Source organism: Phyllopteryx taeniolatus, chromosome 15 (genome assembly GCF_024500385.1).
Source record: "Phyllopteryx taeniolatus isolate TA_2022b chromosome 15, UOR_Ptae_1.2, whole genome shotgun sequence".
NCBI classification, from domain to species: Eukaryota; Metazoa; Chordata; class Actinopteri; order Syngnathiformes; family Syngnathidae; genus Phyllopteryx; species Phyllopteryx taeniolatus.
Genome location: NC_084516.1, coordinates 9,669,263 through 9,683,384, shown reverse-complemented (window position 1 = coordinate 9,683,384; position 14,122 = coordinate 9,669,263). Strand labels below are relative to the sequence as shown.

Genomic DNA, 14,122 nt, shown 5'->3' with positions numbered 1-14,122 from the left:
CACTAGTACAGGCTAGACATGCTGCTGTCTGTTGAGTGGACACAGAGGATTGTCTTTTAACGTGACGAACTCCAATAAATATGTCACATTTACCTTCTGTGCTTCATTAAATGGCACGTTACTATTTTCATAACTGTCACAATTTTAGTAATTCTGCTTACATACACTGCAGTGAAAACACGATCTTAATTTAGCAATCAGAAGCGTGCAATGTTAAACTTTACTAAAACTTGGCGGACTAATTCCGGACGAATGTTTCTGACTAAGAGGAAAATCGTTCTAAAAGTACGACCAACACACTCCACAACCATAGCCAAAATGTACTGGAAATACATTCTGTACTGGAAATACTATTATATATAATATTTCGATAGCTTTGAAAGGGGACAAACATGTTTTCCTTAGATATCATAGTGCTGTATGTGACTCATCAAATCTGACAAAAGTCTTAAAAAGAGGTTTGTCTAATCACAAAACCCCTGAGATGTGTTCAAATCAACAGTGTCGATGTTCCCTTCTAAGTTTGGTTCTGAAAATAGTAGTAGTAATAATAATTATGTGTATATATATATATTAAATTGTACATCATGAAAACAGTATAATTGAAGTCCCCACTATGTAACAGGTCTACGAAGCCTACCACATCCACTTCCATAGGAACCTTGTCTCTACTAGTCAACATTATCAATCAGTCTTCTTCAAAATGACTGTGTCACACCAAGAACTTTATTGATTTTAAATCATATCCAATCCAAGAAGTCTGAGATAGCCTTCTCGCCTCAGATTCCAGTTAATCAAGAATAGCTGCACAAAGGCTCCATAACTTTATCGGTTATTTTGGAAACCATTCAAGCATTCATCTGTGCTTGAAGATATTTGGTTAGGTAGTTAAATGAGTTCACATAATATACAGGTGACGAGAGTAAGAACCATGAAAATCTATTTGAAATGAGTCATGGCAAAGTCAGGTGTGAGGCTTACATGGGAAGAGGAAAGTCTAGGATATCAAAATAATCCTCATCCCTTCCACCTCATTTCCCCTCAGTGCAAAAGAGTTGAGTGAGTTATGAGTGTATATTTTAACCATAAACGAGGGGCGTTGGTCTTGTCAGCAAAAAAGGAATTAGTGTGAACTTGTAGATGAGCTCATCTGTGAATCTTCTGCCGAACAGTTCGGGTCTAGCCATCCTTGAGTGTGTGTGCGCATTCATAGAGTTTGTATGCAAATGATTTCCGGTGTGTGCATGCGTTTGTCAGACAGTGGGATTAATTCCTTCTGCAGGTCTCCTGGGATGTGGCTATTATCTGCATCGCTAGCACTCTCCCATGGCTAATACAGGCGCTTTATCATGTCACTGTAATATGGCCAGGGGGACCAGACTATGATCTGGTGTTATAGCTTAATAGCTCATATTAATCATCCTTTCTGCGGCTGCTGTACACAACCTTGTGCCTTTGTCTTTTTCTCCCTCCCCTGCATGTCTTTTCTTCTTCCACCTGATTACTTTTCATTCCTCCCCATCATCCTGTCTTTTGTTTAAATCATGGTCAATAACTTTTCTGAGCCATTTCTGCATTGTACACTGTATTGTTTTATTTTCTTCCCTTTGTGTTGATATGCATGTGCATCTACCTGGGAATAAATGTGTTCAATGGGAATGCAATTATTAAGTGGGGATATTTCCAAACATTATGTTTCCATGCATACTTCACTTTAAATATTTTCGCCAAAGCGTGCCGTCACAATTCACAAACATACGTGTATGTGTATGTATTGGCTGTTTGTGTGTTATCGCTACAGTTATGTTTCTCAGAGTGGAGCGTAGTCGGTCCCTGTGCAGCCATTAAGCTTCTTAATGGTTAGATCACACAGATCCTGCAGCCTTCACTGAGCTTCTCACAGCTTAGCACACATACACAGACATCGACATAACTCCTACAACTCAGCAGCTCCACAATATTCATATATTGCTAATGTGACAGATCTACTTTGATGACCTAAGTTAATAAGTCATTGCAGACCAATTTCCCTCGACAGCACTACAAGAAATAACTGAAGAAAGACGATACTGCCATGAAAGCCTAAAGTAAGAGTGTAATTAGTGAATTAGTATTATGCAATGAAGCATGAGGTGACCAGTGAGCATGGACTGATGTATACATGCACACAGGGAGTCTTAATAAATGACTTATTATTGTCACATTGGTGATTAAATAAAACAATACAACAATATTATTTTTAATTTAAATAAAACCTGAACAGACATGTCATTAGGTACACTTTCACAATGTGACACAAGAGCCCAGCCGTTCCGTTTTGATTAACACTGAGAGAGGTGTTAATTTATCAATATGTTCATTATAGTGGTTGTAGGTTCCTGTGGTATAGAACTATACTGCATAATAATGAATAATGTTTTCACTATTTTGTTTACCTTAATGTGATACAGAGCTTATAGGGAATGTTATTAGGTTGTGAAGGCGTTCCTAATAGTGAGTGTCCATTTTAATCAAAAAAGTCATTTTCTATTCATAATATGTAAATCATATGCTCAAAATGGTACGTGTTAGTTAAATAAAGCATTACAATTTTACATTACGGGCAGCGGGTGAACAGTGGCCAAATGTTCAACTAGAGCTCTAGAGTGATCACATGCAAACTTAGGTAAAAAATGGCTTGAATCAAAAGCTCAGAAAATTGAAGTAGAACACTTTCTCAGACTGCCAGATTTGTTCTTTGTCCAGGATGAGGATAAGACCTGGTAGAACAAGCAATTTGCATGCAACCTCACAGTGGTTCTTACATAGGATGACATTGCCAAGTACTGCCCTGCCATGCAGATATTATATTGTTTCCCTGCTATATGCTTGTAGTTAATCATTTGTACTCCCGCTATATCACATTTGTTTAAAGCAATTTTTATAGGTTACTAAACTAAATACATGGCAAATAATAAACTGATCTGATCTGTAAGACTCAAACAAAAAGGTGTTTGAGAGGTGCTAGTCTACCTTCTGACTACTACTACACCTACCCTCCCCCTCAAAAAGAAGTAAAAAAACGGCACTACCTACACTTCGTGTAGCACTGTTTGTGAGCCCCTTCACACTCACATCTCTCCATTCATGTCAACATGTCTGTGATCTGTTTCTCTTTGTGGTGTGCGACAAAAAAAATATACAGCCAGGTGTAAATTTAATTTTCCCTTAACGTATGATGAGGATAATAAAAAATAAATAAATAAAATAAACTGTATCAGCTTTCCTTTTGATGCACTTAAATGAACCCCTCTTAAAGGGCCAGCATCAAAACAAAAGCTTTATTTTCTGTTTCAAAAATATGCTGCAAAATAATCCACGTATATCACAGTATATCCCCAAAGCGGTGGGAAAATAATGACAAGGTTTGATCACTGGACGTTCATCCGTTCAGCCTCTATTTCACCTCTACATCCTTCTCCACTTGCCGTCCTTATCACTTGTGTGCATACGCTCAAACGTCCCTGTAGGCATCCCTCCAGCTCCTCATTAGTATGTTTTGTGTGTTTGTTTTGCTGAGTATTATGTGCATGCGTGTTTGTGTCTGTGTTTGTCACATCAGTCAGCGGACCCCCGCGGCTGTGCTGAGTGCCCTCCTGGCACTGTGAAGCTGTCTCCAACTTATTATTACCGCCTATTACTGCTGACCGCCGTGACACTGTAATAGAACAGTCCTCCCCGCTCTTTATCCATGAAAGAAACACCACCAATACGTGTCCTCTATTATGGCTTTAATCACAGTCTAACACACAAAAATGCTGTTGGACCACAGACTCAGGCTTCTTCTCACCAATGTCCTCAAGTTTTCTTTTCAATCAGCCTGAAATAGGAATTCATTCACCCTCAATTTTTACAAACGTATTTCTTTCTTCAGCAAAAGTGCACCAACAATTTTGTCCACGTGAACATGCAAAATGGACTCATTAAAAAGGAAGAACTCAAAAAACAGATATGTAAAAGAGGGTCATTAATCTACAACACATTTCAGCTTTCCCATTTAAAACTCCTCCGTTGTCCTCATTGTTCAGCTTTAGATCCAAGCTGGTAGGCTGCCATTGAGTATTGATGCCTAACCATCAGCCATTTTTGTGAATGTGTATGTGTGTGTTCAGCACTTTTGTCACTCGTCTGCCCTTATCTCGGGCTTTTTATGCTGAATCATCAAGACAGTCGATGCATGCCTGCATTTTTTTATTCAGGCGAGTGAATCAGTCAGTCATTGTGTTTTTCCTAGAAAGGCTTGTAGGGAAGATTTTGAGTGTGGAGGACGGGTAGCAGGTGAACATTGGCCAAATCTTCAACTTGGGCTCAAGAGTGATCAAGAGTAATCACGCAAACGTAGGTAGAAAAATGGTTTGAATCAAAAGATTGAAAAAATGAAGTTGAACACTCTCTCAGACTGCCAGATGTGTTCTTTGTCCAGGATGAAAACCTATCCCTGAACAGTTCATATAAACTTGCATGAGTGGCAATGTCTCTTCTGAACAGCAAGTGGTAAAAGTCTGTGTTTGTTCTACTAAAAGTGCAGTCATAAAGATTAAGGATAAGACCTGGTAGAACAAACAATTTGCACCCAACCTCACAGTGGTTCTTACATAGGATGACATTGCCAAGTACTGGCCTGGCATGCATATATTATATTGTTTCCCTGATATATGCTTGTAGTTCATCATTTGTACTCCTGCCATATCACATTTTTTAAAGCAATTTTGGTTTTTACTACTGTAATGACCTCGTATGTGGAAAAGGAGAGCCACAGTCGCCAATGCATTTTTCGGCTGATTCAGCTGCCCAGACTCACAGTCATCAAACACCAGCCCACCAGGACCCACCTTTTAAAGGCAAATGCATGTACACAGACCCATTTTCCAATGTGTTTAACAAGTGTGTTCTAATATGTTTATGTGTGTTCTGATATGTCTAAATGTGCTTAATGCATGTGGAAGGGGTAAAACTATTTAAAACAAAATGTTTTGATATGGTCTCTCTATATTGCAGATGATCACCTATTGCGGGCAGGTCTGGAACATATCCCTGGCGATAAACCACTGTATAACATTTTCAGTCATTTTTGCAGGAATTTGAAATCGAAATCATCCATCCGTGACGGATACACAGAAAGGTTGTTCATATTCTAAGCACGCACCAAGCCCCATCAGATCTTGAAGTGTGAAAATAGTGAGAAGCTACAGTAGTCTGGTTTGAGAGTTGTTTGGTTTCCCTCCAATCTCATGCCAGCTGTCAGCTGGCAATCAGTTGTCATGTGTGTATTCAGCTTCACTTTTTAATGTTTTCATCAGTCAGCCTTTGTCAACACTCTTGATGAGTCCAGTACATATGGTCCAGATAACAGATCAAAATGGGTCTGGAATTTGCTAGAATAACAGCAAAAAATGGAGACAGGTGACATAGATGGAGCTGATGGAACATAATCCTTATTGTGACAACCATTACTTTTATAGTGCCCTCTTTTTTATTTTTATTTTTTTTGCATGAAGATGCCGGAGATAAAAGCCTTTACGAAATGGAATGCGAGCAGCAGCTCAGTTAATCTGCCATCACTCTCGGACACAATATGGGAGACGAAATGGAGGAGGGATGGTCCCAATGGAAAAAAGAACAAAGTTAAGTGTTCTTGCCAGGACTTGCTTTGCGGTCTGGCTGTAACTGGCAAATCTGCGAGGCTTGACTTCCATCCAAAACCCCCAAATATCCACTTTGTGTTCATTTTGTCTTCCCTTTACAATGGTAGGGGAAATGCTGGTATATCAGTCTGTTGGTGACCACATGAAACGTTTCATTATAAAGTAAATAGAAATAGATTCTTAAAATTGTTCCACATGTTCCGAATCCAGACCCATCCGCAATATGTGAGCGTCCGAGATAGAAAATATTTATTTTGTTATAGTTTTACCACTCCCACATCCTTTAAACATCCATCCATCCATCCATTTTCTGAGCCGCTTCTCCTCAATAGGGTTGCGGGCGTGCTGGAGCCTATCCCAGCTAACATCAGGCAGGAAGCGGGGTGCACCCTGAACTGGTTGCCAGCCAATCGCAGGGCACATACAAACAAACAACCATTCGCACTCACATTCACACCTACGGGCAATTTAGAGTTGTCAATCAACCTACCATGCATGTTTTTGGGATGTGGGAGGAAACCGGAGTGCCCAGAGAAAAACCCACGCAGGCACGGGGAGAACATGCAAACTCCACACAGGGGGGCCGGGCATTGAACCCCGCTCCTCAGAACTGTGAGGCAGACGCTCTAACCAGTCATACACCGTGCCGCTCCTTTACGCATACTTAAACTTAATAAAACTCAGTTTTAAACACATTGGAAATGTATTTGAACACAAAACAAAAAACCTAAAAAGGAAGCATAAAATAGAAAATAGCGTACATGCAGTGTTTGCATACATGCATACTGTATGTCTTAAAGAAACGGGGACTGGGAGAGTTGTGTGTGTCGTCAGCGAGTTTGCATGTGCCTAAATGTACAGTATTTATGATACTATACATGGAAGCAGATTTTATAACATCATGTTTTAGGGAGAGTGTGCATTTGTTGCCAGAACTGTCCTTAAAAACATGTACAGTTGTTTTGGAGACAATAGATAACACACGGCGGTAAAGAGGTTTGCTGGCTGCTGTTACTTTTGTTTTAATAAACTAAGTGCCATCAACTTGATTACTAAATATACACATACAACATTCAGTGATAGTTTTGAAAAGATTTATGTTTTGGGTGTCAAATTTGTATAACTGATTTGCTTTTATGAAATTTCGCTGTAACACAGTTGTTTTATTGCTTATTTAAAATAAAATAAAAAATTGTCATGTGGTTGACTTTGGACGGCAAATAATATAAAAGATATTTGGACTGGGTAGGCCTGTCCTTAAACGCACCTTCAATGTGCTTTTTGTTCAAAGCAAACTGAAGCATTTGGTGGGGAGCACAGAAAGGAGAATAGGAAGGATGGTGAGATAAAAAGACAAGCAGATGGCAACAAGGACATGAGGAGAAACTCGAGGCAAACGATAGACAGAAGAAGCCAATGTAAAAGATACCAGAGTGGATGGAGGAGGAGGAAAATGAAACAAACCATCTGGAATATGAGCCCAAAAAAGCCCCCTCCTTAACATCTTATTTAGCCATAGAAGACTGCTGCTGCCAAGTCAGTGCATGTGTGTGTGTAAACTAATAGAGGGTGCTCCAGATTGAGCTCCATTGTAAACAGCTTCCACAATAAGAATTGTAATAGCAAACAACAGTAATTCCTGCTCGTCCCGCAAATCATTTTAACACGAGACAATATGTTACATGCAAAACAAATACCAGATTGCCATGAATGGTTTTTTAAAAAAAAAAAAGGAAAAACAGTTACTATGTGAGAATGTTATTAGGGAGTCTTTTTTTTTTTTTTTTTTTTTTTTTTAACCACCATCTCCTATGAATGCAGTTATATACACAGTTGGATACAATCATGTAGCATAATCACACTCATCAATATGACTGTGGATATGTCTGCATTTTCAGCACATCTCCTGCATCTACATACAAAACAGCCTTAGAAGGGTTGTGATAAGAATAAAAAAAAAGAGGTGAGAAATCACTAAGGTCAGCACGACTGATTCAACGTGTACACCTGAATATTTACAACCAGAAGTCTTCACCCTATGTGATACAATCGATGGGGATTAAATGAAGCTTTCTGATATTGGAGATTATATTTTCCCCAGGAAGCATAACACAATTGACTGCAAGATAACATTTCAACAATATGCCTATTATTGTGGTTTGTAGTACAACTAGTTTATCATCATGTTGAGGAGTTCTTAAAAATCCTGAACACATTTTAAACACCATTTATTTTTCATTTATTATTTTATGACTATTTTCCAACTTTCCTAAGACATTCTTTAATGAGCCCTGGGAATACTACGGAGATGGAAATCCAATTCTTGGCCTGAGAATTAATTATTACATGGTGATTTTCGGTGGTTTATTCATGACTTCTATCGACCCTTATAATGAACTACTAGTTCTTGGAAACTTGCATGACCTTTAACATTTCTAAAACAAATCCAGCTATTTTATTATATGTTGTAGCAGTAAGTCTTCACGGTAACTGTGTTTATTTATAGTGAATGAATAAACACTCACCCCATTTTTCGGGTATGCCACCCATCCAAGGTCTCCCATCACAGAGCGAGAATCCAGCAGGTTAACTATAAAATTAAAATAGCAGTGAGTCAAAATAAAAGACACAAAGAAAGGTATAAAATATAGGTTATCTAACTACTCTATACATGTCTCCAGGTATAGCATCAGTTTTGTGTGACTGTCATTTGCTGACAGAATGCAAAGCAGCATTGCACGCATCAAATGGTGTTAGGAATGCCAATGTGATCACGTTAACATGACCATCAATTTACATACATTAAGGCGGCTAGAGAAGACTCAGCTCACACAGATCAAGTCTAAATCTCCCTCTGTCAACCTCTTTTTTTCAAAGCTGTCAAGCACACCTAGCAGACCGTTGCACTCCTCCAAACCTGTCTCCTCCCCCTCGTCTAGGACGGTCCATATAGCAAGTTCTGCCTCAGAACGACAATACATTTTTCCGGCGATAAATAATGGACGAATGCTCTAGTCTAAAATGAATAACAATGGATCAACAGGAATTGTGAGCACATCTAGAAGCACGTTTACTTGATGTGGTGTCCATCTCTTGCTTATGTACAGAAAATGTGAAGGTTAGAATATGGTAAGATGCATATTGCTTCCACATCGTGTATCTTGCTTTGAGTGGTCATCTTTGAATATGTTTTATAACAAATAAGTACTGCGATTAACCAAAAGAAAAAAAAAAATCCCAAAGTGGTAGAATTAAAATTTTGACCAACATTTTCTGGAACAAGGGTCTACTAAGTTTGCACACGAACCCGAGAGTTGAAATTGTCGGAATGCATGACATCACTATGTGACGTTTTTAACACTCTTGTGATAAGGCATAAACATACAGTGCAGAGTGCCCCTAAATGGTTGCATTTTGCCCCTAAAATGTGAGACAGTGCGAGTAAATTTATCATTCACTTGCGCAGGTGCAACCAGTAAATTGTCAGATGTTTTAAAAAATATTATGAAATCTTTTTGGCTGCTGAAAAACCTCTGCAGCACACTTCAGTCTTTTGTTGGCGATAATGCACAAATGAACTGGTTTGACCAAAAAACTAATTCGATGAACTGTATATTCTGCTGACAACATCCACAGCATGCTGGGAACACGAAATTTGTGTTTATTACTGGCACTACTCAAAACATGACACTTTGCGCAAACACAATGCCAGTCTGAAATATAAAATTTAATAATAAAAGTGCAACTCCGCTCCCAGTTGCATTGAGAAGACAAGAGGCTGCTAACCATTGCCCTAAGGAATAAATGTTTTGATTGGCTGCATCGAAGTGTAACATGCACATGCTCAAGGTATGTTTTAAATGAAATTATGTTGAACCCTTTTAAATGACGAGGCTCACTCACCGGTGGCACTGCGGCACATGTGTGTTTCAAATTACCGTAACTCCTTGCTACTTTGTGCAATTTTGATCATTCAACCTGCCCCTGAAGGCTGTGAAACTAATAAATACATTTATTATTATGGTGCCAAAAGAGTTAAACTCCACACAGTAACTCTTAAAGCTTTCTCTGTTGTGAATGTTTTGCAGTTCATGTAGGCAAACAGGAACCATAATGATTCAGCCTTTAGGTGTGATGATAGACTGGTGTTTTCTGTCTACACTCTACAGTAAATATTGAAATAGTAATAAATAATGGTACACAGTAGTCACATTTTATTTCCGTGAAAATGAGATCAAATGCTAATATTGACTTTGGAAGTCGATTTAAAGTGTGTGTGTGTGTGTGTATATATATATATATATATATATATATATACATTGTGTATATTCACATCGTATACCATACTGATAACATCTATTAACATGATTGAAAACAGGATGTGCTCACATATCACGCACTATAAAAGGAGCTTGAGTCATGTGGGCATGGTTCACCTGACTTTATCTCATCAGTGATAATGTTGAACTTGTTCCATGGTACACAGTGTACACTCAAACAATAAAAGTGAAAGTCAAATTTGAGGGATCTTTTGTTTTTCTGTTCATGTTTGTCCGTGACTGCAGTTTCCGTGCAGAAGGTATCTGCTTCTCATATTCATTTAATTATTTGGGGGTTTTGGTATTTTTACAGTCTATCCATTTAAAGTGAAGGCTACGTCTTTATGTGCAACACAAAATATCCATAATAGAAAAATAACCTGTTCTCATGGTAAATTAGAAAACAAAGGTAATCACTTATTTTATTTGTACAGGAACTAATTGGCAAGGAATAAGGTCTGCATGGGGGCTGGAGATTGGACTATTTTGTATTTATTTATGTATGTATAATCTCTATCCAACTATCTATCTAGCTATCTGTCTATCTCGTGATATCACAGCTGAATTAGTGCAAGAAGAGGGGTACACTCTAGACTGGTTGCCAATGGCAGTCTGCATACAGTATAAACTAGATGAAAAATCATTCACACAAGTGGACAATTTGGTGTTTAAAAAATTTTTTTGGAATGATGAAGGAATTTGGAGTGCCTGGACGAAACCCGCACAACCACGAGGAGAACATGCCAACACCACATAAAAAGGCCACAACAGCTCACTATGCAGCTCCAAACAATTAAATTTTTACCAAAAAAAAAAAATGTATTAAAAAAACATGGCATTTTAGACATGCAAAAGAAAGAAGTTGTAATGAGATAACTTTAATCAAAATCTTTGAAAAAGTCTTTGTATGTGGGTAGTATCAGTCTGAGGCAAACTTCTGTTCCTGAAACGCTTTCTCCCTCCAACCCTTCCCCTACACACTCCACGAGTCTTACCATCTCTACTGCTCTGCTGAGAATAATAAAATATGTCCTTTGGCGGCGATTAGACAACTAATTAGGCCATAAAGAAGAGATAAGTGATGCTGAACTAGATCATATGGGATATGTGTCTGCCTGCTTTCACTCTACCTTCAACCATCTAACGTGACAATGATGTACTCGATGAATTATAAAGAGTGGTCACTTCTCAGTGACAGAGGGGCCTTCAAGTGTTCCAGTGATATTATCTGAAGGATATTTTTCATACTCTGAGGAGTGCATGGATTTTTAGTTTGGGGAGTCCTGTTGACTCTTCTAAAAAGGCAAGAGCAGTTGCACTAACAGGTGTGTAGCACTTTTGAGACCTCACTACTTATCGACATGGTCTCGGTGTCCCTTTTCTCTCCAAATTTGCGTTCGTGCACGGTCCTGTTAACTTGGATCGCTCCGGTATGATCTTAATGGCTTGTCTTCTCTCGTGCTTTACACACAAGTATGATGGGTTTGGCCCTCACTAATGTGCACCCTTGCATAACGAAACCAACCTCATTAGTCAGATATTATTATTATTATTAGTAGTAGTAGTAGTAGTAGTAGTAATGATAATAATAGGGCCCGGTGACCCTCTATGAATCAGATGTGTGAGCATCATGGACCCTCTCCAAAAGAGAGACTTAATCACCTTGGCGTGGTAGGTAGCTTAACTGTCTTCCCTCCAATGAGGCTCATCAGTGATGTTATTAAACTCAACGAGAAGTTTCCTCACTCCTGGAGCAAGTATTTAAATATTAAAAGATCCATTAAGGTTGTTGGTATTCATAGTTTGTTCCTCCAATTAATCACAAGTCTCACAAACAAGAGAAAATTGCATTTGTCTACAGCTATTAGGTTGATGGAAATAAATTATACTGCGAGCTCGATATGATGTAAAATGAAATCTTCAAAATTGTATGAAAATAATACAAACAGTTGTCTAATATGGGATTAGGAATAATCCTGTTGATCATTATCATTAAATTTGTGGTTAATTGTATGAAATTGAAATCATCTAACATTCATAGTAATAAGGATATATTCCGCAGCTGCCAAATTAACAATTAATAATGCATATCAGGGATTTCACTATTTGGCAGCACCCAGTAGTGGTCGCATATACAATAACTTAGACTCAACTAGTTTGTTGCATAAACAGGCCGTAGAAAAAATCAAAACACAAAGTAAATAATGTTCTGTAGCAACAAGTGAGTCTTGTGGTCAGATATGGCGCTGTGGATTTGGGGCACTTTGGGCCTCAGCATTTAAAATCGATGTTCTACTATTTAATAGTGGCCTCTGTCAGTCATGGTCCCTTACAATAGACTCGTCACCACTTTCCTAATCAAATGTATGCATTTGACAAATTCAAAGACTGACATCTTCAAATAAAAAAATGTCCATGGATGGAAAAGGTGAAGACACAACTGCTGCTCTCAATTCGGAATACTTTACAGAGATGGAGTCCAACCTGCGGCACGGTGGCCGACTGGTTAGAGCGTCAGCCTCACAGTTCTGAGGAGTGGGGTTCAATCCCCGGCCTCGCCTGTGTGGAGTTTGCATGTTCTCCCCGTGCCTGCGTGGGTTTTCTCCGGGCACTCCGGTTTCCTCCCACATCCCAAAAACATGCATGAATTGAAGACTCTAAATTGCCCGTAGGTGTGAATGTGAGTGCGAATGGTTGTTTGTTTGTCTGTGCCCTGCGATTTGCTGGCAACCAGTTCAGGGTGTACCCCGCCTCCTGCCCGATGTTAGCTGGGATAGGCTCCAGCACGCCCGTGACCCTAGTGAGGAGAAGCGGCTCAGAAAATGGATGGATGGATGGAGGGAGTCCAACCTACGGCTCAGGGGCAATTTGCGGCTCAACATCCAATTTTTAGCGGCCCGCGGCATACACGAACATCAACAATTGACACTGCCCATGTCGTTTGGCTGCATTGTACTATCCATTTTCTACACAGGGTAGCAAGGCAAAGAAGAAAGAAGAAGAAATTTGTTCTCATCTCTTACTTCTTTGTTTTCCACCAATCACACATCACTGCCTCAAAATCTTGATTGTTGCTCCACTTTCTGCTCTGTGTCAAGGTCAGTTTAGTACAGATTGCTCTTGTTTGGGTTGGTACACAGATGGAATTCTGCTGCTGTTCAGTATAGGGGTGGGGTTATTCTAGTGGGATACAGGTTCAAAAACTCTGAAAAATCCTTTACTATTTGCTTCACCGCTTAGCTGTTGTTTTTTTTTCCAAACATATTTAATAAACTGTGGATATAAAAAGTCTACACACCCCTGTTCAAATGCCAGTTGTTTGTGATATAAGGAAAAAATTAGACCAAGTTAAATAATTTCCCAAATTTCCCACCATTAATGTGACCTGTATCCTCACAGTACACATTTTCCCACAGGTGTTTGAGATATTTTTTTACAGTCCGATGAAACCAAAGTTTATGTTGGGAGGTATTATAAATCTCATACATCCCCATTCACTGTATAAAATGGTGTGTACACTTGTGCAACACTAACACTTGATCTCTATTGTTTATTTTTACTTCCCTTCTCGATCAGATTTTTTTTATTTTTTATTTTTTTTTTGTTGAGTTGTGCAGTCTACAGTTTGTATTGTTGGTGGAAAAAGTTTTGAAATGATTAATCTTGGTCTCATTTTGTATATCACAAAATGTAGCATTTGAAACTTTTTTATATTCACTGTATATAAAAACAAGACAATTGCTTTGCATGCCTTTAGCTATACTGGTGAAGTGTTAAAGTAAATAAACTAAAGGTGAAGAATGTCAGTGTGGTCCTTGCAACCTTTAATTTTTCTGCACATGGCACTTGGGAGAGAAAGTTTGCTGCTTTACAGATTTCTCGAATCTTAAACCTTGCAAAATTCCCCCAAATCATTTTACCTCTAGTTTAACGGAGGGAAAAAAGTATATTCCTAACTTTATGAGTTTAAGCCATACCATTCATGACTTGTTCCCCTTACACTCATATAGTGGCTGTTTCAGGCTATGGCAGTATCTATGACAGGATATAAACCCAGACTATTGTGCCTACTAATGATGTAGCAGGTGTATTCTAACATTATAAATGAAGGATGCTGTG

At 38.7% G+C, this 14,122-nt stretch overlaps 1 protein-coding gene across 4 annotated transcripts in view; it reads right to left on the bottom strand.

Annotated features, from left to right (window-relative positions):
- The window catches only part of LOC133490151 (ephrin type-A receptor 5), a 142,001-nt gene that overhangs the window by 59,213 nt on the left and 68,666 nt on the right, over positions 1–14,122 (bottom strand). For all 4 annotated transcript variants that reach the window (XM_061799828.1, XM_061799831.1, XM_061799830.1 and 1 more), the window contains exon 2: positions 8,210–8,274. In XM_061799828.1, coding sequence (XP_061655812.1) covers positions 8,210–8,274 — 65 coding nt within the window. The remainder of the gene's footprint in view (positions 1–8,209; positions 8,275–14,122) is intronic.